We start from the raw sequence: 24,991 nt of genomic DNA, 5'->3' as shown, positions 1-24,991 counted from the left end.
TGGTTATAGCAAAGTAAATATTAATTTAAATTTTTATCATATTCTGTTGTAGAGAAATATGATCAGGGTATGAGTAAGACTATTAAGTATAAAAATGTTACAGTTAACAAAATTCTATGAGGGATGTGGAATGGAAATAAAAAATAAAAGAGGAGGCCGGGCTGGGTGGCTCATGCCTGTAATCCCAGCACTTTGGGAGGCTGAGGCGGGTGGATCAGTAGGTCAAGAAATCAAGACCACACTGGCCAACATGGTGAAATCCCGTCTCTACTAAAAATACCAAAATTAGCTGGGCGTGGTAGCGCGCCTGTAGTCCCAGCTATTCGGGAGGCTGAGGCAGAAGAATCGCTTGAACCCGGGAAGCGGAGGTTGCAGTGAGCAGAGATTGGGCTACTGCACTCCAGCCTGGCGACAGAGACAGACTCTGTCTCAAAGTAAATAAATAAATACAAATAAAAGAGGAAACAAACCATGTAAATTTTAAAGGGGGGGGGCAATTTCATTTTAACATTTTACGTTATGTGGGAACGTACACATCTCTTACAACTATTAAATTCATTTTTAAAAAATAATAGCTCCCGAGCCATCACTCCTTAAAGAATGTGGTAGTGGTACAAGTTTTACATTCTTTTGAGAATACTCTATCGGAAAAGTGAGCAGGCCAGGGAATAACAATTTTACCCCCAAGAATTTTTGTAAAGATTAAAAAGGGAAGCGCTGTCGCAGATGCTCATAAACGGTGCTGGCTCTGCTTCCTTCATCAGTTCCTAGGGTCATGGGACACAAATACTAAAATATTTCCACTATCAGTAACGGTGCTGACGAACGCTTTGCTAATCCAGTCCAGACCGACCTCTCATTGGAGCTTGTGTGACCGGCATGAGTCCGTGCCCCGACTCCGCAACCGGAAGCGCAGTGCAGGATGCGGGAGGGAAGGGGAGTGTCGCGGGACCTCCAGAGCCTAGGAGGTTAGAGGGTGGAGTCAAGGCCCCCCAGTTTTGGACTCCATTGCTGCACTGCAGGCGACTTCTCGGACCCCACCGTTGAAGCGCCAGGCCCTCCCGCCCATCCAGGAGCGACCGGGAAGCACAGCACAAGCCCACAGCTGGGACACGCGCTCCCGCGAGTCCTGCCTCCCCTGAAGCCCAACCCACGAAACCTCCACCCCCTCGCCGCGCCTACATCCCCGTCCACCGTCGGGGAGGGGCGGAGTGACGTAAGCCGTGTAGACCAGGCCGGGATTGGTTGGCGAAGCGGAAATGGAGCTGGGAGAGGTGACCTCAGCCTTCCGCACCAGGCGCCGGACGGAAATGGGGCGGGGAGTGGGTGACACCACCCCTCTGCCTCTGGCCGGATTGGTGGGCGTGGAGGGGGCGTGGAGGGGGCGTGGAGGGGGGGCGTGGCGATGTCTGCCCTCAGGACAAGGCGGGGTTGGTGGCCTGGGCGACAGCGGGGCGGGCCCGCGCCGGGGGTCGTGGCCGGGGCACGTGGTGCGGAACCGGCGCCGCGCTTTCTGCTGGTGAGAGGGCCTTGCCTAGTGGGCCTCCCTTCCCGGGTGGGTCTTCCTGATGGACCTTCCTTCCCGGGTGGGCACCCTCGGCGGAGAACGGGGTGGGCGGGGAGGACCCCGGGCAGCGGCGAGAGTCACGCCTCATTCGTGGGGGAGCGTGGGGCGCCCGGCCGCAGCCACGCGGAAACAATGGTGTCCGGGCTGTGCCCTAGCGCGCGGTCGGGGGCGGAGGCCCGTGACGGCCATGGCCCCGGGGCCTCTCGCACCTCCGGAGGCCCAGGGCCCCGCTCACCCGGGCCACTCATGTCCCAGCAGCGCCGAGCGCGTCCCCGGTCCGCAGGGACAAGCTGGGCGGCGCACTTGGCCTGAGCCTGCGTGGCCCTCCCTGGTGGAGTCGAGTGGAACGACCCTGGTTGCAGATGGGGTTGCAGGGAGCCGAGCGCTGGTCAGTCCACTCCCCTCCTCAGGGGCTTGCTGAGAATTCCAGCCTTTCTCCAAGGGATCCCTTTCCTGGAGACCTGGTGTGGGGGGTGTGGCGGGACAGACGCGCCCCAGGTTCAGAGGGCCCTGGACAGGGTCCCTAGCTCCCACTAGCATTTGAGGCTGCGTTTAAGGCTATAGGAGGAAGCATCTGAGGGGAGACAAAATTCCCATGCCAGCTTGATGATCTGGGGCAGGTGTCTCATTCAGTTGGCTTCAGTTTCCTCATCTGTGAAATAGAAACAATATTTAGTCCGCCTGGACCAATGTCCTTGAGACCTTCGTCCTCACAGACAGGGCCACAAAACTACCCCTCCCCACCGCCTACCAAGGTCAGATTCCGTAGATCATCCAAGCGTAGACTGCATAAAGAGGCGGGGAACCCGAGGCCTGCTACCGATGCCTTCCTTGTCCCTAATGTTTGCAGGCAGGAGTGGAGAAAGAGAATTCACATTGTGTTTAGGGATCAAGTTCTAGCTTGGGCAGACTGGTGATTTTTTAATTGGTTCTTATACAGACATGAAGGTGTGATTCAGTTATTTGTGTTATATATGCCTTCAATTATCAAGGAACAGGGACTGAGATTCTCAGAACTAGAAGACTCACTTGTGTGTACTACTGATGGTTCCAGGTGCCACAGCAATTTCTCCTTCCCTCCACCAGTCTCAACATTCAAATCATGTTACTCCCTTGCCAGGCACAGTGGCTCATGTCTGTAACCTCAGCACTTTGGGAGACCGAGGCGGACAGATCGCTTGAGCCCAGGAGTTCAAGACCAGCCTGAGTAACATGAGGAAACCCCGTCTCTACAAAAAATACAAAAATTAGCTGTGTGTGATGGTGCGTGCCTGTAGTCCCAGCTACTTGGGAAGCTGAGGCAGGAGGATCATTTGAGCCTGGGAGACGGAGACTGCAGTGAGCCAAGATTGCACCAGTGCACTCCAGCCTGGGTAACAGAATGACACCCTGTCTCGATAAATAAAGTTACTCCTTATGAACTTTAGATTTTTACAGGGGAATGAGGTGTCGTTTAAAAGGATAATGCTTGCTTTTGCTCGATCCAGCATACTGCTTTTACCTTAATTAGTGGTGTTCTCCAGAGCATATAAAAATGGTTCCATTTAATGACTTTGTAACGGGGGGAGGTGAAACAGGGGTAACCCGGAAGTGTGAGTGGGAGGAGAAACTGGAACCTGACCTAACCTGGTTTGACTGGATGAGTGATTAGCAGGAGTTGCTTTTTAGCCCATCTCTGATGGTGGAACAATCTGATCTCTGTTTCCTCGCTTTTAGTGAAAGTTGTAACTTAATTACAGTCATATGTTGCTTAAGGATGGATGGGGACACATTCCGAGAAAGTGCATCGTTAGGCGATTCGTTGTTGTGTGCACATCCTGAGCTGCGCTCACACAAACCTGGACGGTACAGCCTTCTACGTACCTAGGCTATATGGTGTAGCCTATTGTTCCTAGGCTGCAAACCCATACCTGTTCCTTTACTGGATACTGTAAGCAGTTGTAACACAGTGGTAGGTATTTGTGTATCTAAACATATCTAGACAGAAAATGAATTTTTTAGCTCCATTATAATCTTTTGGGACCACCGCCGTTGTTGATGGAAATGTTATGTGGCACGTGACTATATTTTTGAGTGACTTTAGCTATAATGCCATTGGTTAATTTGACTACAAGAGCATAATATTAATGAGAATATACCACAGTGAGCTTGGGATTTGTGGCATTTAATAACCAGGAATTCATGAAAATCACCACATGTAGCATATTGTCCTGCTAAATAGGATTTCTTTTAATGTGAACAGGCAGCTTCCCTGCGTACATTTTTGGCAACAGGTGGATGACAATTTGATGTATTAACACTGATAAATGCCTCTCTGGCATGCTCACGGGCTCCATTTTACTTGAGGCTCCTCCAAATGAGTGCCTCAGCGGAGAGATCTGAGCTGGCTGGGAGGTGTGTAGCTCTTCCATGCTCTGTGGCTGGTGTTTGAAGAGGAGGAAGAGAGCACTTGAGAAGGCAGCGGGTGGATCTCCCACCCATATAGAAATCACATTTGCAACTTGCAGTGCCCTACGATTTCATCACCCTGCACAGCAACAGCCACTTGTGAACAGTTGCCACGCTTGGTGTCACGGTGGATAAAGTGACCTCTCTGCCGAGAAATCTCTTTGAAATCCTATACCAAGAAAACAATACTCTTTACCTGAAGCATGTCAATGCACAGGCATTTGTCTGGCATGTAGACACGGGGCTGTAGTCGGGTCCTGTCACTCCGCAGTTGTGATTCCAAGGCACTTCATGGCCCCGCAGTCTTGAATTTGCTCAGTACAGCTGGGTGCTTTCTGCTGCAGAAAGCCAATTATAAAAGCCCCAATACTAGAATCATTTTTACATTGTATTCATTCCGACTTCTAAAAAGAGTCTGATGACGTGTTTTCACCTGTGTCTGTGAGTGGGGCGGAAGTTGCTGGGTGTCACACGTGGAAGGGGGTGAGAGCATGTGTCCTGGAGCCTGTGTGGCCTCTTGGTCAGGTGCTTGTGGAGGTTTAGCTGTTACCCTTTGGCTGTTTCTGGACTAAGATGATCAACTTTCTTAAACTGACTTTGGTTTTCCTTGGGCTCTGTCATCTGTGTTGTGGGTTTGTGGTGGTGGACACAGGATGTGACATTCTTGCTGAGATCCCTGAAGTGACTATATCCTCTGGGATAACAGAAAGTCGAACTTACCTTTGGGCTTTAAGAGTATAAAAATTTTTATTAAAGTGCTGGTGAAACGAAAAGTGCCTGCTTTTAGTTTTCACTGTATTTTCTTCAACTCAGGCCCTCCCTCTGTTACCTGTCATCTGACATGGAATTTTGTGTAACTTTCCTTCCAAGTAAAGGAGGGAAGGTTAGCCCCAGCCTCTAACTGGTTCCCAGAGCTTTTGTCTCTGAAGCCGCAGTCACTTCCTGGAGTGTTTCTGGCTAAGGGTGTTGCAGTGCTGGCTGGGAGGGTGGGGCAACACTTTACAATTCTGAACAAGTGCTTTCTGGGCAGGTTGCTGGTCAGTGCCTACTAGAGACAGGACTGACCAGTTGCTCTTCCTTCCAAGAACCTTCAAGATCTGTGATCTGGGCTTTGGTTGAAAGATGGCGGCCCTCACGACCCTGTTTAAGTACATTGATGAAAATCAGGATCGCTACATTAAGGTAAGGGAATATTCATTAAAATCTGATATTCACTAAAATCCCTATTCATTAAAATCTGATTTAATCCCATGGGGCCCAGAGAAACTGTCAAGAGCTAATACGAATTATGCCATTTAAATCCAGAGTTAGAAGATCTGCCTAGAGATCTGTTCCATTAGCTTCTTACTACAGTATAGGTTACACTTTTGGTTTTTGACAAAGTGTTAATATATGTTTCTAAGAATAGCAAATCTAATTGAAATTTTTGTTTCATCTCCATCAACAATTTCTTGTGATAATTACAGATTAAATAGGTTGCTTTAAGTATATTCTAAGTAATTCAATAACGTTATATATAAATCTGTTTCTTGATGTTAACTTAGAGCATTATGCTGTAAACGTATTCTTCGTAGACACAGGTGAAATCTTTAGAATTCTCATTCTGAAAATTATGCTTTAGAAAATTTGGCCATTGTCAGGATGATAAATAAGCTAATTTGGACTGTGGCAACATTGGGTATTTTCTGTATCTTTCAGTTGTAGTTTAGTTAGATTCAGATAGAAACTTATTTGTGGAACCTGGTACATTTTACATTTACTTCCTCCTTAATCGTTAAAAATAAACCATCTGACATTTTTCTTTTGTACTCTAGTTCTTGGTCCAGGGTTAGTACAAACAGTTTTTAAAATCTTAAACCCAAAGCACATGTGATGGATCTGTCCTATTTCCAGTCAGCCTATTCAAATGCAGCAGCCACAGAGGGTCAGACAACCACGTGTGCCTAGAACATGGCAACATTGTGGAAGCCTTTTCTCCCTCAGGGACACCTTTTCAGAATCCTTTGTTGCTTGTTGTCCACAAACAGAAACTTGCAAAATGGGTAGCTATCCAGAGTGTGTCCGCGTGGCCCGAGAAGAGAGGTGAAATCAGGAGGATGATGGAGGTTGCCGCCGCAGATGTGAAGCAGTTGGGCGGCTCTGTGGAACTGGTGGATATCGGAAAACAAAAGGTAGGAGTCAGCATTCTTTGCATTGCAGGACCACAGACAGATTCTGCCTGAGGGGTTGACAAGACTCCACAAGTTCTTAAAAGATCTTTAGCTTCAAATACTCCAGGCATCTTTAAAACAAAAAAGGAAGGGCCCGATTTGGATGGTAAGTCCTGTACGTGACTGCTTCAGTTGTACTGGGGCAAAGGTTTTGTGGCACTCAGCATTTTTCTCCAGGAAGGAGAACTGCTGACAGTTACTCCAGACTAAGTTAATGTAATAGTCCTTCTTAGAGAATGGCTGAGGTTCCCGTCCCAGTGATCCGTAGCTTTCAAACTAGGAAGTTACACTTTATTCATGTCCGTTTAAAAATGATAAAGACTCCTCCCAACTCCCAGCTCCCCCCCACACACACAGTGCTGCGTCCCTGAGCCTTTTTTTTTTTTTTTTTTTTTGAGACAGAGTCTCCCTTTGTCGCCCAGGCTGGAGGGCAGTGGTGTGATCTGGGCTCACTGCAACCTCCGCTTCCCAGGTTCAAGCGATTCTCCTGTCAGCCTCCTGAGTAGCTGGGATTACAGGCGTGCGCCACCACACCCAGCTAATTTTTATATTTTTTTATAGAGACGAGGTTTTGCCACTTTGGCCAGGCTGGTCTCAAACTCCTGACCTCAGGTGATCCGCCTGCCTCGGCCTCCCAAAATGCTGGGACGCCAGGTGTGAGCCACTTTTTCATCACAGATATTTTGCGTGGGGGTCGGTTGCTTTTCATTGCAGGATTCTGACAGGTGAGAATGGTTTGTTTTCTTCCTAAATGAACAGTCTCACTTTGTGGTACAGTAAGTACTCACGTCATCCACAGGTTCTTAGAAACTGCAGCTTTAAGCAAGACGGCATACAACAACAGGTCTTTGAATAAGGTAGTTTTGTTCACTTAAAGTCACAGTTTCTAAAAGCCTTTCCATGAAGTTGAGTGAGGACTTACTAGGTGTGTGTATGTATGTATGTGTGTGTGTTTGTGTGTGTGTGTGTGTATGTGTGTATATATATATTTTTTTTTTGTCGGGACGGGGGTTTCCAGGCTGGTCTCAAACTTCTAGTCTCAAGTGATTTACCTGCCTTGGCATCCCAAATTGTCATGCCACCATGCCTGGCCTCTTACTTTATATTATTTTATTTCAAATGATTTTAGCCTTATGTTAATTGTGTGTTCCATGCCATATATTTTCAAAGTTGGTAATATTCTTTTATATTCTTTGATCTAATTACAAGCTTAGCCTTATCTGGGTTCTTCGGCCTGATGATTGGGTGTCAAGCTGAAATCACAGCCCTAGAAGCTTGGGTGTGGCCGTTCAGTTCAGCGTGTTTGTTTCATCAGAGGGAGAGAGTGGAGGCCAGGGAGCTGTGTCCATGGGAGCCCACGGGAGGCTCATGCAGAGCAGGTGAACGCCCAGGCCTCCCGATTCCCGAGGCAGGGCTGTTCATATGAGGTTTTCTTCTGAAAAACAAATTTAAGAATTGACTGAAGGTATATTATAGCTTCCCACCAATTTCCCCCCGTCTTTGGGAGAATAAACCAAGTTTCTTCATGTTGTTTCTTTTGAGGGTCAGACTCACGTGCTCCTTTTCCTTTCTTTTTTCCTAATACATTGAAAAATCTAGGTGAGGTAAATCATTTTTAGGAGTTGTTTCATTACAATAGTTGCATTTACTTCATTGATCACTGACATTGCTGTACAATTCTTAAGAAAGGGCCTTTCATAAAAAGCTAAATTACTGTTATACTATTTTGAATTACATAACACTGAGTTTTATGAAGGAATTGAAAGATTTCATCACTGGTGGAAACCTTCTGCAGAGATGCTTGTGGCTGTGGGGTGACCACACATCTTCTCTTCTCTTCCCGCATGTCCGGGTGGCAGTGCTGGTCTGTTTTTCAGAGTGATGATGACTTGATGCAGGGGTGAAGGTGGAGGTGGGTGTTCTCCTGTGTCAGTGCAGAAGTCGGAGTATTTTCAGGCTGAGGAAGGAAAGGTGATGTTTGGCATTTCAGAACAATGTTACCTATGGGCCCAAGCAGTTTCTCAGAAAATGCTGAAGTATTTCAGAGGAGCCCTACTGAGCAGGAATTTATTTAGAGAAAATCTGTGGTCCTTTGAAAATCATTTTTCTGCGCAGGCAAGCTGAGGGCCACCTGGGACTGCCAAGGCCGTGGGTCCCCTGGAACCAGAGCAGGGAGATTTCAGCAACAATTCTTTGTCCCTGGTGGCTACGGGCTGTCCTGGTGAGAACTAAAGCACAGACACAGCCACAGTGCCGCTGGGACAAATGATGGGCATCAGGCCATATGCCAAACACGCAGCCACAGTGCCGCTGGGACAGGGGGCATCAGGCCATACGCTACACACGTGGCCACAGTGCCGCTGGGACAAATGAGGGCTTCAGGCTACATGCTGCACACTGGCAGCCATCAGGTTACAGGAGTTACTGAAATTACTGGGAACACAAATCCTGGATCCCACAAGAATCCCAGCCACCTGTCCAGTTCCCTAAAAAGCTTGCACACATAGAGCTGGGGGCCCTGCAGTTTGGAGGGGACACTTTTCTCAGCCCGTCACCAGCACTGTCCTGATCCAGTTGTCATTTCCGTGACGGCTCATTTTGCCTCTTAATTGCAAACTGTTAGTTTAACTTCAGTATCACTTTAGTTTGTGTGTTGTGTCTGTTAATACCAATTTTCTTGAACAGTATTTTCTAGTAACTAGACTGATACATATGGATGTCATGTTTTAGTATGAACAGTCTCTTCCTCCTACAGCTAAAAGCATCCCCTGCCACTTGCTTGTGGCCCTCTGTGATGAGCGTGGGGTGTCTTCCTGCTGGAATATAGGCACTGGTGAGGAGCTGCGTGGCCACAGGAGTTTTGCTCAGCCTGAGTAGGTCTAAAGTAAAAGGCGGAGACCATTGACCTGATGTGAACGTTGGAAAAGCCCTAGATTGCTTTGCCTCCATGTAGATGCAGGGGCGGGCTGGGATGCCTGTCCCGTCCTCCATTCCTGTGGGATTGTGGAACACTGGTAGTGCCTTCGGGACAAAGCTCAGAAGGCGCACCAGCTACCACTAACTTTTTAGAATGGCTAAATGTGAATTTAGATATAGTTTTTTGTTTTTTTTTTTTTCTTTATATCTTGGTTTATGGCCTTTTCCATGCATAATTATAATCTATGCACAGAATTTCAAAAATATCTCTTCTGATTTTATAGTTGATTTTTTTTTTTTTTATTTTTATTTTTAAGAGTTTGCGTCCTTTGTAGGGACATGGATGCAGCTGGAAACCATCATTCTTAGCAAACTATCACAAGAAGAGAAAACCAAACACCGCATGTTCTCACTCATAGGTGGGAACTGAACAATGAGCTCACTTGGACTCGGGAAGGGGAACATCACACACTGGGGCCTATCATGGGGAGGGGGGAGGGGGGAGGGATTGCATTGGGGAGTTATACCTGATATAAATGATGAATTGATGGGTGCTGACGAGTTGATGGGTGCAGCACACCAACATGGCACATGTATACATATGTAACAAACCTGCACGTTATGCACATGTACCCTAGAACTTAAAGTATAATAAAAATAAAAATAAAAATATAGTTGATTTTAACCATGATTTCAGAAAATTATAAACTAAGTTGCATCCTGAACTCAGCCTGCATGTTTTGTTATATAAAAGTCAAAGAAACATCAGCCTTTAAGAATTTACCAAATCCAGCCGGGTGCAGTGGCTCATGCTTGTCATTCTAGCACTTTGGGAAGCCGAGGTGGGTGGTTTGCCTGAGCTCAGGAATTCGAGACCACTGTGGGGGCAACATAGTGAAACCCTGTCTCTACTAGAATACAAAAAATTAGCCAGGCATGGTGGCCGGCACCGGTAATCCCAGCTACTTGGGCAGCTGAGACCCTAAGAATTGCTTGAGCCTGAGAGGCAGAGGTTGCGGTGAGCTGGGATCACGCCACTGTACTCTAGCCTGCGTGACAGAGCAAGATTCTGTCTCAAAAAAAAAAAAAAAAAAAAAAAAATTACCGAACTGCCTGCAATTGGCAAACATGATTCTGTACCTGTGCTCTGGAGTACAAGAAAGTCAGAAAGTAAATCTTCATTAGTGACTCCATTGAACAGTGTGCTCTTAAACGCTACAATAGAGGTTGGTTGATAAGGACAGATAAGGAAGCTCAAAGTCTTTTAATAATCTCCACCTTAAGTACTGCATTTCTTAAACAAAGGCTGTCCTTGGTTCCTTTCCTCTCCATGCTCAGCTCCCTGATGGCTCGGAGATCCCGCTCCCTCCTATTCTGCTCGGCAGGCTGGGCTCCGACCCACAGAAGAAGACTGTGTGCATTTACGGGCACCTGGACGTGCAGCCTGCAGCCCTGGAGGACGGCTGGGACAGCGAGCCCTTCACCCTGGTGGAGCGAGACGGTGAGCCCATGCATGTCCAGAGGAAAAGCTCTGACTTTTGGAAAGTCACTGCTAGTCCGTTTTTCTGTTTCCAGTACAGACTGTTTTTATTTTATTTTATTTTATTTATTTTATTACTTTTTTAAAATCTTTTTTTTGAGACAGAGTCTCACTCTGTAGCTCAGGCTAGAGTGCAATGGCGAGATCTCGATTCACTGCAAGCTCCGCCTCCCTGGGGTTCAAGCGATTCTCCTGCCTCAGCCACCCCAGTAGCTGGGATTATGGGTGCCCACCACCACACCCGGCTAATTTTTTTATTTTTAGTAGAGACGGGGTTTCACCATGCTGGCCAGGCTGGTCTGGAACTCCTGACCTCAAGTGGTCCCCCCACCTCAGCCTCCCAGAGTGCTGGGATTTACAGGCGTGAGCCACCGCGCCAGGCACAGACTGTTTTTAATATAAGCTAGAAATGGAGGTTTCTCACATGTGCCTCTGTCGCTGAACTTCCAGAAAGCCTGCCTTTTCGTGTGCAAACGAGCACCCCATGGCTGGGGTCTGCCAGGCTTCCTCTACTGCTGACACTTTTTCTTAGAATGCACATTTGGAATCAAGGCAGGGCCATCCTGAAAAGCCTGTCCCCTCGTCCCCTCCCCTGCCCTTACCGACAGCTGCTTGTGCAGTATATGTGAGTGGCCTCCCTCACCCCGTCTGCCTCGGTAGGGGTGGCGATGTCCCTTTATTCGCCGAGTGCTTCCGTGTGCCGGGCACCTGCAGGCCTTTCGAGGCCCGTGCTGTGAGGGACCCCGCAGACGGCCTCTCTTTTCTTCCTGCTCCTTCTGGTGGAAAGGCCTTCTGCTTTCATTTCTGAATTTCCACATGTGCCTGCATGGGAGTCTTTGACCAGATGAGGAATCCTCCCGCCCTGGTGCTAGGCCCCTCTGGGCTGAATTCCAGGCTCTTCTCTTCGAAGCCCTTCCAACTGTATCGTTGCATCTGTGTTCAAACCTTTCCTGGCCCAGTGTCAGTTGTGTTCATTACTGTGCAAAATTAACAATGACTTTACTTAAAGCAACATTCCATGTCATTGTCCTTGTCATGGTGGAATTACTCACTTGCGGTGGATTGTAGGATTAACCCTCTCTGTACACTTGGGTGCCCCTCGAGCATCAGACCCACATGTCTGCTTGGCCATGCCCTCAAGTGTCAGACCCGCACGTCTGCTTGACTGTGCCCTCAAGTGTCAGACCCACATGTCTGCTTGACTGTGCCCTCAAGTGTCAGACCCGCACGTCTGCTTGACTGTGCCCTCACTCCTGGAACTCACTGTCTCTGAACAGAAGTCCTTGTCTTTGCTGCTTGTCTGCTGTCTTACAGGCTCCGTGAAGGGCACCACCTCTCTGCCACCTGCACCGGGAACTGGGTCCCCATCCCTACCAGGCTCTCCTTCGGGACCACTGCTCTTCCCACATTGAAAGCTCCCTGTCTCCCTCGCCCACTCTGTGGCTGGGACCTGCTCTCCATTTCTGGGCCTTCATGGTGCCACTCCCTTTCTGGGCTGCTCCCAGAGTGACCTCAACATGCCACTTCTCTTCTTGACTCCTCCTGGGGGACTCAGGATGGCACAGAGGGTCCCTCCCCTCACCTGCCTTCTGCTGGCCCCTTCTCTCACCTGTACCCAGCCACACGGGACCACTTTCAGCCCCCAGGAGCGTGTGCTGCTCAAAACTGCACCTGGGCACCTGCGTAGGCGTCAGCCCCGTCACCACTGCCTCGTGCTCTGTGAGGCCTGCCTTCGACCATCCTCTTAGCCCTCCCTGTCCCAGCCTCAGTAGGCTCCTGACTGTCAAGGAACCTAGAAGAGCACCTGTACTATGGTAAAGCTTCACTGCCAGCCGCCCAGCCTCCCTCTCCTTGTCGGGGAGCCTTGGAGAGTGGGGGCAGGTCGCATTTGTCTGCAGCTCTGAGCCAGCACCATGCCAGCCCCTGCAGTTGTTGAGTGTTTGTCGTAGGAAAGAGGATTTTTTTTTAGAAAAGCTTATATTTGACCTTCAGTTTTTGTGAAAAGTTGGGTTTCATTGGTCAAAGGAAATTCCCCAGGTGGTGATGACTTTCAGCCTCATACTGCCATGGGCTGGGTCATGCTGAGACAGCGGGACCTGGGAAGCAGGCTGAGCCCCGGGAGGTCAGGAGCTCCCCGCTGCTTCTGGTAAATGGGTTTTAATGAACTAAGCAGCTGGCTGCGACTTCCTGGAGTCAGATTGGAGGTCTCTGCCCTGACCTAGCGGGAAGCCGTGCCCCCATCTGACCGCCGTGACCACGGTGGGAGAGGGAAGGGGGGACTTGGGAGCATCCACATGGCTTATCTCTTTGATGATGGCGAATTATCTGACAAATTTAACAATAGTGTTGGGTGGAGACTGGGGGCTCCTGATCTTGGGAGGGGAAGCCTTGCTTGGCTAAGGGGTTATCAGATGTGCACCTGAGAACCCAGCTGCTTCTGGGTTCATTGTAATCATCACTTCATGATTTTGTGGATTGCTGTTCTAGGCAAGCTGTATGGGAGAGGTTCAACTGATGATAAGGGCCCGGTGGCCGGCTGGATAAACGCCCTGGAAGCGTATCAGAAAACAGAGCAGGTATGCCCCCCACGCTGACTTCTGCCTGAGTCCTGGGTTCCATCTGAGCCATACAAAGACAGGCTCTCTGTTCACACAACAGCTTGTAAAGCTCACAGGAAAAGAGAAGACAAGCGTCCCCCGGCCCTTATCAGCACAAATGATGTTTCCAGCTTTCGGAAACATTCAAAGTTTAATTGTTTTACAGCTGCTTTAAGGTCACAATATTGGCAACTCAGCATGGTTTTTGCCACCGCATTAAATGTGACTTTTCAATCCCTGACTTCAGTCTGTGAGTGTTGTCCCTTGCCAGAATGTAGTGCAGGCTTTGTGACATCACACAGGCCCCTCATTCTGTGTGGTTTACGTCCTCCTAAAACTAAATTCTGATTTTTAAAATGTATTCTCTGGCTGAGTGCGGTGGCTCACACCTGTAATTCCTTTGGGAGGAATTACTTTGGGAGGCTGAGGTGGGTGGATCATTTGAGGTCAGGAGTTCAAGACCAGCCTGGCCAACATGGTGACATCACGTCTCTACTCAAAATACAAAATTAGCCGAGCATGGTGGTAGGCACCTGTAATCCCAGCTCCCTGGAGGCTGAGGCAAGAAAATCGCTTGAACCAGGGAGGCAGAGGTTGCAGTGAGCCAAGATCATGCCACTGCACTCCAGCCTGGGTGACAGAGCGAGACTCTGTCTCAAAAAAGAAAAAAAGCATTCTCCTACCTGTGAAATACCGGCTCATTGTTCAAAGTTTGCTAAAAAACAGACAAGTAGAAAGAAAAATACTTGCCTAGAATCCAAAGACAATTCATATTTTGAAATTTACCAAGATTTTCTGTTGCTTTTTGCCTAGTTGTGATCATGCTATATAGACATCTTTGCATGTTGCTTTTCTCTTGTATCATGATGAAATAAGAATAAGATAAGCATTTTTGTCAAAGCATGGACTGTTAGGTCTGAAAAGGGTCTCAGCTCTGCTGGTCCAGGGGATTACTTTACATGGTGGGGAAGTGACACCCAGAGCCACCTGGCCTGGCGCGGCCAAGCCCGCATGCTGGGCGGGAACTAGGCAGCCTCTCCAACCTCTGGCCCCGTGGAGCCCTCAGCCTCAGCTGCAGTGCAGGCACCTCGGGCACTGGGGCAACCAAGGGTGACAGGTGGCTGTGCACGGGCAGAGGTCCTGTGGAAGATTTCACGTGAAGGGCAGAAGAGGAGGAGGAGGAAGCGCATCCATGAACAGGGCTGTCTGGGGGCAGCCTGGGCGGTCTCGAACTAGGACTCAGTAGCTTTGAGTCCTCATTTAGGACCTGCCGTTCTTTAGCCTGCCTGGCCTTTTGCAAATCACCAGCTTCGTGCACAACCTCATTTTTCACCTTTGGGTTTTGGGGTGAGAGTCGGGCGAGCACCTGTGAAGCCACAATGATCCAGATACACGGCAAGGTGCGCACGTTCCCATCGGCCTCCTCAGGGAGAGCAGCGCTTCTGTGCCTGGGAGCAGCGAAGGTCGCACAGGAGGACGCACCCCTCCTCGTGTCGGTGGCTCCGCTGGTATAATCAGGACTTGTGTGCTGTTCTTCGTGTCGCGGCCCTTATTGCAGAGGGAGCAGCACGGGCTTCCCTGGAAGCTCCCCTCCGTCATGTGGGGTGGCTCCAGAGAGCCCCACCTTGCGAGACTGGACAGGTCCAAGTGGTCCAGAGCCACAGTGGCCTGGCAGTGCCTGGGGAGGGGATGACGACAGGTGCACACAGAGGCCCACGTGGTCGGTCTGGAGAATGCCAGAGATGTGAAATATGTAATCCTGAGTGTGGTTTCTAGAAGGAAGGTTCGCAAAGCTGAATATCCATTCGTGCTGTTCTCTTCTCACAGGAGATTCCTGTCAACGTCCGATTCTGCCTTGAAGGCATGGAGGAGTCAGGCTCCGAGGGCCTAGACGAGCTGATTTTCGCCCAGAAAGACACATTCTTTAAGGATGTGGACTATGTCTGCATTTCTGACAATTACTGGCTGGGAAAGAAGAAACCCTGCATCACCTATGGCCTCAGGGGCATTTGCTACTTTTTCATCGAGGTACGGTGCCAAGCTGTACAGCTTCACTTTTTTCTAACCCCTGAGTCTCCCGGTTCTTCCAAGCCCAAAGTAGGCAAGGACCCAGAAGTCAGGTGCACAGGTAGGAGAAGCACAGGGCTCACTTAGTGCCCCAATTCCCAGCTTCCATAAACCACCGTCATACAGCAGGGTGGACAGCAACACTTCCAGTGATCAGAAGTTAACACACAGCAGCGTCAAGCTAGGACAGTGTGATTTGTAATGTCGCCTTGGAGCGGCTGAGAGGAGATTAAATGCTAGTTCATTTCAGGAGATGCAAACACATACAAAGCATTTTAGAAACACCTCCTTTTGAAGGTTGAAATATTGATATGTTAGCACTTAGGCTCCTTATCCCATGACTAAGTGAGTGACTGCACGGGATAAGGAGAAACCGAGGCCCGGTGCACTGGCTCACGCCTCTAATCCCAGCACTTTGGGAGGCCGAGCCAGGTGGATCACTTGAGGTCAGGAGTTTGAAACCAGCCTGGCCAACATGGTGAAACCCCGTCTCTACTAAAAATACAAAAAGTTAGCCGGGTGTGGTGGCAGGTGCCTGTAATCCCAGCTACTTGGGAGGCTGAGGGAGGAGAATTGCTTGAACCCGGGAAGCAGAGGTTGCAGTGAGTGGAGATTGCACCACTGCGCTCCAGCCTGAGCTACATTGCGAGACTCCGTGTCAAAAAAAAAAAAAGAGAAACCGAGGCAGCACTGAGAGTGGGAAGGGCCAGGCCTGGCTGGATTCTGCCACTTACTGGCTGGTGGTCATCTCCCAATACCCCACAGTTTGGTGATTAAATTAGATCCTGTTTGCAGACATCGTTTATAACCTGAACAGTGCTAGAAATCACTGTAGTTGCTGCCCTGAGCCCTCACTCTGAGCAAGGCACTGTTCTGGTTTTAAAAGTGGCCCTTTGTCACCCCCGGTGCTGGGAGGGGCACTGCGCCTCTTCCCACTTGCAGGCCAGGAGGCCGGGCACTTTGCAGGCAGCTGCCCTACGCTGGGTGTGCGGCTGCTCAGTGCAAGGGCGAGGTCCGACCCCAGGTCTCGGGCTCCAGGCCCGTGGTGGGTCTCGTTCATGTTGGGCTGCCTCTCAGCAGAGGTGCAGGGTCTTTGTTAAACTTCTAGCGAAGGCTTTGAGTGGGAGGCAGATTGCCCTGTGGAGTGCTTGTACCTGTGGCTAGTGTTACCATCTTATCTGTGGTTGGCATATGCCACAGATAAGCTGGTATTTTTTTTGTTCCTGCCTAAGTTTTTAATTTGGGAAATGCTTTGCTTTGCTCCCTGAGGGAGGAAATTTTGATTTGGAAAATTGTCAGGCCTTGTAAATGCTCTTTGTTGAATTCACTGTCACATGATAAAAATAAGCTCCACTAGGCAGCCAGATACAGTAGCCTTTGTTTCCGTGCAGGTGGAGTGCAGCAACAAAGACCTCCATTCCGGCGTGTATGGGGGCTCGGTGCACGAGGCCATGACTGATCTCATCTTGCTGATGGGTAAGTGTGGGATGGGCGTTCAGTCCGCAGTTTAGGGGAAAGTGGACGCGCATGACTTCCAGGCTGTCTGTCATCAGCACTGGGTGCCTTTCAGCCTTCCACATGAACCGACTTCTGTCTCGGTTCCAACTGTGCCTCTCCCTCCGTCCACTCATTTGTGCCTCTGAGAGGCCCCCTTGTTTTATTTTTGCCCCTGAAGCCCTCGTGTGCCTGTCACCACCTGGTGACACCTTACCCTGCCTCCAGCACCCAACTCCGTCGCCCCCAGGTCCTGTCTGGCCAAGCCCCTCGCGCCAGATGGTGCTGTCCTTCCTTTGGACGTGGTCATTTGACATCTCTTGCAGGGCGTGTGTTTGGGCCTGTCTTATGTGATAACTGGCCCCATCCAGGTCCCCCGCCGGATCAGCTCTTTGAGAGCAGGCATCCCATCACGCTGTCCCTGGCGTCCTCCTGCTCTGAGGCCAAGCACAGCCCTCCCTTCCTGCAGCATCCACAAGCTCTCCATTCCTCCCCGCCAATGCCAGCTGCCCGTGTAACATCCACTCTGTGATGCCCACAGTTTACCCCCCTCAGCTCAGGAGCAGCACTTTTCTTGTGGAATGCGTATTAAAAAGGCACATGGGGCAGTGCGGCGGTGGTTAGAGTGGGGCTGTGTGAAGCCAGTCTGCTGATTTGTGTCGTGGTCCATGACCAAGGATAATTTCCTTTCCCCACGTGTTCCTCAGTCTCCTTACCTGAAAAATGGGAAGGCCTAAGTTGCTCCTTCACTGGCTGTTCGGCTGATTACATCACTGGCGGAGCCTGAGGCCCTGGACGGTGCCTGACAGGCAACACGTGCGTGGGACGCGTCCACGAGCATCATTCTGTGGACCATTGTGGCTACTCTTGGCCCCTCCCTCAGCCACGTGGCTGTGGGGCCTGAGCCGCCTCTCTCCTGAGCCCGGCTCCCTGGGGTCAGTGCAGGAAAGAGCAGCTCGCCTTGGTGCAGGCCTCCCCTGAGTGCTGTCACCCTCTCCCGCTTCCCTCAGGCTCTTTGGTGGACAAGAGGGGGAACATCCTGATCCCCGGCATTAACGAGGCCGTGGCCGCCGTCACGGAAGAGGAGCACAAGCTGTACGACGACATCGACTTTGACATAGAGGAGTTTGCCAAGGACGTGGGGGCGCAGATCCTCCTGCACAGCAACAAGGTGCTGATTCAGGCCTCGACCCTGCCACCTGCCCGGGCCACACTGTGACACAGGTGTCCCCTAGGCCCTGTCACCTTCCCTGGCTCCAGGAGGTCTCCGAGGGAAGGAGCTGGAGTGTCCAGTGCACATGAGTCACCAAACAGTGAGGACACTCAGAAAGCAGGCTGTGACCAGGTTGCTGGTCGTTGGAATTTTTTAGTATCAAAATCCACTTTTGATTCCATCAGAGTTGGAGAAGCATGCAGAGGGGACATGGGCTGGCTCCTGCTGGCAGCGGCTCTGCCATGTTTGTGTTTATAGAGTAACCTCCTTACCACTGGACCTAGGGATCATTTAAGCCACACCAGAGCCGAGTGCTAGGTGGAAACTCTGCCGAATGTTTACCTCACTGTTAGGGGAAAAGTGGGTCATGACTTTTCTCTAGGCTGTAGGTTTATGCGGTATGGAGGTAAGTTCTGCAGGCTGTAGGGTTATGTGGTATAGATGTAAGTTCTGCAGGCTGTAGGGTTTATGCGGTATAGATGTAAGTTCCTCAGGCTATAGGTTTATGTGGTGTAGATGTAAGTTCTGCAGGCTGTGGGCTTATGCGGTATAGATGTAAGTTCTGCAGGCTATAGGGTTATGTGGTATGGATGTTAAATTCTGCAGGCTGTGGGTTTATGTGATACAGATGTAAGTTCTGTACCATTGATTCAGCCAGAATCAGTTGAATCAAGCAACTCAGCCCCTGGAACATAAGGGAAATAAGGCCCGCTGGGCTCTTGGGTTTTGTCTCCCAGAGACAAACGGGCAAGAGTTCTGGAAGGATGTGCTAAGGGCCACACCGGGCAGTCCCAAAGGCTGTGCGCCTGCACGAGGGGAGGGTCATGGTGCTAGGAGCGGCTGAGGCTCATCAGAGGGTCCTGTCGGCCAGCAGAGGTGCAGGGCAAGGCTGGCGTGCCCAGTGAGCAGGGGCACGGACATACTGGCTGCTTGGGGACAGACGGGCAGCGGAGTGAGGCCTGGGACCAAGACCCACATGCTGGCCTGATGGCCTGGGCACGGCCGTGTCTTCCTAGGAGGCGGTGAGCCCTGCCAGGCTTTGAGTTCATCGGTTCTCACCTTGGGAGGGATCATGGGTTGGGGTGTCGGAGCTGAGTCGGTGGAGCTGGGAGACCCGTGAGGCTGTTGCAGGCGCGGGAGCCTTGGCTGGCATCAGGGAGGAGCCTCTGGAATAGGAAGAGAAGGTTCCCACTGGCAATGACTGGACAGTGATGTCATGGACCGAGGGGTTGGGTGCAGGGAGGAGCGGGCCTGGGAGAAGGTGGGTCTGTTTCTCCTGCCCTATCCCTCAGGCTCGTATTTGCTTCTGTGTATGGTGTTTTAGGGCCTCGTCTGTACCTCCCAGATAACATTGAGCTGTTTGGTTCACAAACAGAAATCTACATATTCAGTGGCTAAGTCACTGAGGAACTTTCTGGAAGCCCCTTTGGGGGCACACCTACTCTCTTGACCCACCTTCTGCTGCAGGGATGTGGGGGGCGGGAGCAGGCAGGAAAGTCATAGGTTGATGACACCCTTAGGAAACAGGAGATGAAGTCTCTCCTGGTCTGAGGAGATGGCATCATCGGTATTCACGGGGCTGTACCAGATTTGCTGGTCAGCCTGGCTGTCCTCTCTCAGTAGGAACGGGCTGCACGCCTATGTCCTGTGGGCCTGGGAGAGGCCTGCACACAGCCTGGGCTGCATCCCCTCTTCCTCCTCCTGGGAGAGGCCTGCACACAGCCTGGGCTGCATCCCCTCCTCCTCTTGGTGCCTCTGGCTCATCAAGAGCTCCAATGTCTGTGGGACCTCGACACCCCCAGTTCTACAGGTGCTCAGTGGCCAGCGTGGCTCTCCTAGTTCTGCCGGGTGGACCTGAGCCACCCACACTGCAGTGAGAAGCAGTAAAATGCCTCACCTGAGGGTGTGCAGCCTGTCAGGGGCCTCCTTTGTGCTGAGTCACTTGCTGCAGCTGCAGAGTGCACCGGGGCAGGGTGCCTGCACCTGGACCTCCTGCCTGTGGTTGTCGGGGTCCTGGGCCAGGGCCTATCTCACACCGCTGATTTCCCAGACAACATTCCCAGCTCCTCAGTGAGCAGACAGGGCTGGCACCGAGTGCCCGAGGTGTCCCTGACCCTCTGATTTTTCTGCAGAAAGACATCCTCATGCACCGATGGCGGTACCCGTCCCTCTCCCTCCATGGCATCGAAGGCGCCTTCTCTGGGTCAGGGGCCAAGACCGTGATTCCCAGGAAGGTGGTTGGCAAGTTCTCCATCAGGCTCGTGCCGAACATGACTCCTGAAGTCGTCAGCGAGCAGGCACGTGGGGCTGGGACACAGGGCGGGGGCCGAGAGCTGCTGTGTCCGGGCAGAGACTTGGGTAACAAAGGCTCTTACTAGGCAGACACCCAGGCCACGCATGGCCCCGCTTCCTGGCTCTGGCAAAATCAGTCATCATAACGACAGTCGTGATTCAGAAGCTAATGTAAGATAATGCATCACATGGAAGTGACCTTTGTTACTGATCTGGCCTTTGTTACTAAAATCTGGCCTTTGACCTTACCTCAAGGCTCCAGGCCAAACACCAACGCTGGGCCAAGTGTGTTCTGGTCAGAGTCCCGGAGCCGCCCCTTACCATGGTGCCGTGTGGAGGGGACTCTGGTGGCTGGAGGTCAGCCCAGCTTCTGACTGCCCTGCTCAGCTGGGATTCATGGGGAGATGGAGTCGGAGTCTTTCCACTGGGAACGGGAGCCTGGGGCTCGCCCTTCGTGCTGAACACTGAGGTCTTGTCACGAGGGGGAGTCCCCGGACCAGCGCCTGGCTCTATCCTGGGTCTGGATGCAATGTAGCCTATGGTCATTTATTTTATGAAGTGCTTTCGGTCTGCTCAGGCTGCCACAATAAAGACCACGGACCGGGTGGCTTACGTGGCAGAAACGGATTTCTCACTGTGTCGGAGGTGGGTGAGTCCAGGACCAAGGTGCCAGCAGCTGTGGCATCTGACGAGGGTACCTCGCTTGTCCTCACATGGCGGAGGGCAGGCTCTCTGTATCTTCTTACTCAGGCTGCGTCCCACCCTTCTGGCCTCATTTAACCTTTGTCTAAATAAGGTTTAGAAAAAGGAAAAAAAAAAAACCTACTAAAGAAAAAAAGCCAGGCTTTTAATAATTCAAGTTAGTTTTATTCAGGCGTCTCACTGAGGACTGCGGACTGCGGCCTGGGGCCCAGGAGCAGCCTTCAAGAGGTCTGGCCAGGCTGCTCCGAGACAGCGGCTCAGCCCACAGCTCATCTGCAGGCAGGGGAGCTTCGGTGCGTGCAGAATCACATCGCACCTGCTCAGATGTGACATTCCAGCCAAGCCACACTGAGCCTCAGTGTAAGAGCACATGTGGCCATAGGTCACAGAGGCACAACCACTAATGCGGTCAGGCGCTATCTTATGTGTGGGAAAGGGTAAGGACAGGGTCGTTTATCTCCTAAGGAATGCAGCGACTCAGACAAGAGGCAGGGGCGGTGTGTGCTCCCCCGTTTTGTCTTCAAAGCATCTTTCCCGAGAGCTGCAGGCAGTGGCAGGGTGGAGCCTGTGAAATAGGCCGGCAAGCGGATCGGCGCACACGCAGTTTCTCACATTTGTGACTTTGTCTCACACCTTAGTTACTTCTGTTAAGTTCCCAGATGTAGTCACAATGGAGTTTATGGCTTAAATATATGAATTCTGGGGCACACGAACATTCTGTCCATGATATAAAGCAGGTCAGGGAAGATTGTTTTTATACTCAATTTAAATAGTTTCATCATTTGGAAGATCTTTGGAAAGAGTGAATTGCTTGATACTAAAACTTTGTCTTTTACTTTGAAATAACTAGGTTTTATTTTTATTTTATTTTTATTTTTATTTTTTTGAGACGGAGTCTTGCTCTGTCGCCCAGGCTGGAGTGCAGTGGCCCGATCTCAGCTCACTGCAAGCTCCGCCTCCCGGGTTCCCGCCATTCTCCTGCCTCAGCCTCCCGAGTAGCTGGGACTACAGGCGCCACCACCTCGCCCGGCTAGTTTTTTTGTATTTTTAGTAGAGATGGGGTTTCACCGTGTTAGCCAGGATGGTCTCGATCTCCTGACCTCATGATCCGCCCGCCTCGGCCTCCCAAAGTGCTGGGATTACAGGCTTGAGCCACTGCGCCCGGCCTTGGGTTTTATTTTTTGATAAGAAGTCTCCTCTGTTTGGCCGGGTGCGGTGGCTCAAGCCCTGTAATCCCAGCACTTTGGGAGGCCAAGGCGGGCGGATCACGAGGTCAGGAGATCCAGACCATCCTGGCTAACACGGTGAAACCCCGTCTCTACTAAAAATACAAAAAAACTAGCCAGGTGAGGTGGCGGCGCCTGTAGTCCCAGCTACTCGGGAGGCTGAGGCAGGAGAATGGCGGGAACCCGGGAGGAGGAGCTTGCAGTGAGCTGAGATCCGGCCACTGCACTCCAGCCTGGGCGACAGAGCGAGACTCCGTCTCGGGGGGAAAAAAAAAAAAAAAAAAGAAGTCCCCTCTTTCCTTTCCTTACTCTTGTTACTAGCTCAATATTAAGCAACAGAAAATGAGACTCATCGTAGACTCAGCATAGACCCGTTGCAGACTTGTCAGAGGCCGATTGTAGGCTCTCTGTAGACCAGTGATAGCAGACCCATAGGTCACTAGCGTCGGATCGAACGCCAAGCTTATAAAGCATTGTATGTCTGTCTTCTATTTGTGGTTTAGGTCACAAGCTACCTGACTAAGAAGTTTGCTGAACTTCACAGCCCCAACGAGTTCAAGGTGTACATGGGCCACGGTGGGAAGCCCTGGGTCACCGACTGCAGTCACCCTCATTACGTGGCTGGGAGAAGAGCCATGAAGACAGGTGGGACACTCCTTGTGGATGATGCTGGGCAGGGCCCCTCGCATGTCTGAGAGGACTCTTACACCGCGTGGGCGCGTAGCTGTGTCGGGGCACTGCTCTATCGTTGGGCACGTAGTTAAGTCGGCATGAGGGCAGCCGGCGTGTGGGATGAGCCTGGGCCCCGGCAGACCTCGAACATGGATTTGCTGTCCCCAGGGCCTCGCACGGGATCTGACTGAGTGCGACTGAATAGTGGTCTGAGACAGATCCCCAACCTTGGGGCCCCAAAGCTCACCATTTGTTTTATTCCATTTCCCCCAGTTTTTGGTGTTGAGGCAGACTTGACCAGGGAAGGCGGCAGTATTCCCGTGACCTTGACCTTTCAGGAGGCCACGGGCAAGAACATCATGCTGCTGCCTATGGGGTCGGCGGATGACGGAGCCCACTCCCAGAATGAAAAGCTCAACAGGTGAGAGTCCAGGGTGCGGCCCAGGTTGGCGTCTCCTGCACAGCATCCCTCTCGTCCCTTCCCCTTCCCACCGTGTGCAGCTGCCAAGAGAAGCAGGTGGGGGCGATGGCCCGTGACCTGCCTTCCTGTATTTGTGTGAAGCGGGAACTTCAGATGGGGGGCGGGACGAGGCCTTGCAGGAGCAGGTGCTAAAAACAAGGTTCATGCAGTGTTGATCTGTGCACTTCATCTAGCCCTCTCCATTTCCTTTTTTTCCTGTTCATTTTCCTGTTTCCTTTTTGAGGAACTGCAGTGTCATTGCTCACTGCACGTGTTGCTGCTCTGACACATCCCTGACTTGGGCAGACGTGATGGGGATTCTTCCCACAACAGGGCGGGTGCAGCCTCTGAGCCAGCCTTGGGAGCAGGAGGGGCCCAGCAGGCAGGGGTCTCGGGCAGTTCCGGGAGAGGCCTCTGGCCCCTAACATTGCGAGGAGGGCAGAAGGCAAGAATGTATCCTGTGGTAACCAAGGCAGAGGATCAGGGGCTAAGACAGAGGCAGAGACCCTACAGGAAGGAGGGAGGGGGAGACAGAGACCTGGTGAGAGGACCGGAGGGGAGGCCTGGTCTTCAGAAACAAGTGGATAATGGGAGGAGCCCACGATCCAAGCTTGATATTCACTACCCAGGCACTAGGGGACCAGGACTGGTCTCTGGGCTGGGCAGTCAGACTGAAGCTGCACTTGAGAACCGGGGTGCTGAATTCTGAAGGCAAGCAGTGCTCAGGGCCCCCAAGCTGGGCTGGGGGATGCTCCCCAGGAAGAAGGCAGTGTGTGTCTGGACTCGAGAGGAGTCACCTCGCGCCTCGGTGTTGGCTCACAACACCAGCTGACATGACGGTGTGTTCCTCTTTACCAGGCATAACTACATAGAGGGAACCAAGATGCTGGCCGCATACCTCTATGAGGTCTCCCAGCTGAAGGACTAGGCCCGGCCTCCTGTCTGTCACCTCCGACGAGAAGGAATCCCGCCCTCACCTCACCCTTTTCCGACTCGCCCAGGGAAGTGGAGGTTCCCTCTTTCCTTTCCCTCTTGTCAGGTCATCTACAACTTCAGAGAACAGACACAAGTGTATCCAGCAGTCCATGGGTAGAGCTACCTGATGGGCTTATGAGTGACCTAGAGTGACAGCTGAGTCACCCTGGGTAAGTTCTCGGAGTGGTCAGGATGGCTTGACCTGCAGAAAATACCCAAGGTCCAAAAGCACAAGGTCTGCAGAAAGTTCTGGTTGTTGACTGGGCACCACAGTTCACACCTATAATCCCAGCACTTTGGGAGGCCAAGGCAGGAGGATCACTTGAGGCCAGGAGTCTGAGACCAGCCTAGGCAACAAAACAAGACTCTGTCTCTACAAAAAGTTTAAGAAATGAACCAGACATGATGGTGTATGCCTGTAGTCCCAGCCACTCAGAAGGGTGAGGCAGGAGGATCGCTCGAGGCCAAGAGTTTGAGCTTGCAGTGAGCTATAATTGCACCACTGCACTTAAGTCTGGGCAATGTAGCAAGACCCCGTCTACAAGAAGTTTTTTAAAAAAAGAGCCAGATGTGGTGGGGCACGCCTGTAGTCCCAGCTACTCAGGACACTGA

The 24,991-nt window shown here is 51.3% G+C and overlaps 1 protein-coding gene across 9 annotated transcripts; it reads left to right on the top strand.

Annotated features, from left to right (window-relative positions):
• The first annotated feature begins 1,307 nt into the window (after positions 1-1,307).
• On the top strand, positions 1,308-24,991 carry CNDP2 (carnosine dipeptidase 2). 9 transcript variants are annotated; one of them, XM_023224139.2, is made up of 12 exons: positions 1,308-1,555; positions 5,046-5,197; positions 6,043-6,186; positions 10,480-10,642; positions 13,169-13,257; positions 15,106-15,306; positions 16,737-16,821; positions 17,850-18,010; positions 20,185-20,349; positions 22,776-22,917; positions 23,218-23,365; positions 24,263-24,991. In XM_023224139.2, the coding sequence occupies exons 2-12, from the start codon at positions 5,138-5,140 to the stop codon at positions 24,330-24,332; spliced, it is 1,428 nt and encodes a 475-aa protein (XP_023079907.1). In that variant the 5' UTR covers positions 1,308-1,555; positions 5,046-5,137; the 3' UTR covers positions 24,333-24,991. The 9 variants fall into 9 exon arrangements, with proteins under 9 accessions (XP_023079907.1, XP_023079912.1, XP_023079914.1 ...); XM_023224144.2 differs by having other exon boundaries at positions 1,394-1,555; positions 5,101-5,197; positions 24,263-24,408; XM_023224146.1 differs by having other exon boundaries at positions 1,401-1,519; positions 5,101-5,197; positions 24,263-24,408.

The sequence above is a fragment of the Piliocolobus tephrosceles genome, chromosome 18, assembly GCF_002776525.5.
Source record: "Piliocolobus tephrosceles isolate RC106 chromosome 18, ASM277652v3, whole genome shotgun sequence".
Classification (NCBI taxonomy): domain Eukaryota; kingdom Metazoa; phylum Chordata; class Mammalia; order Primates; family Cercopithecidae; genus Piliocolobus; species Piliocolobus tephrosceles.
The sequence above is the reverse complement of the archived record's forward strand: the minus strand, read 5'-3'. Positions and strand labels throughout refer to the sequence as shown.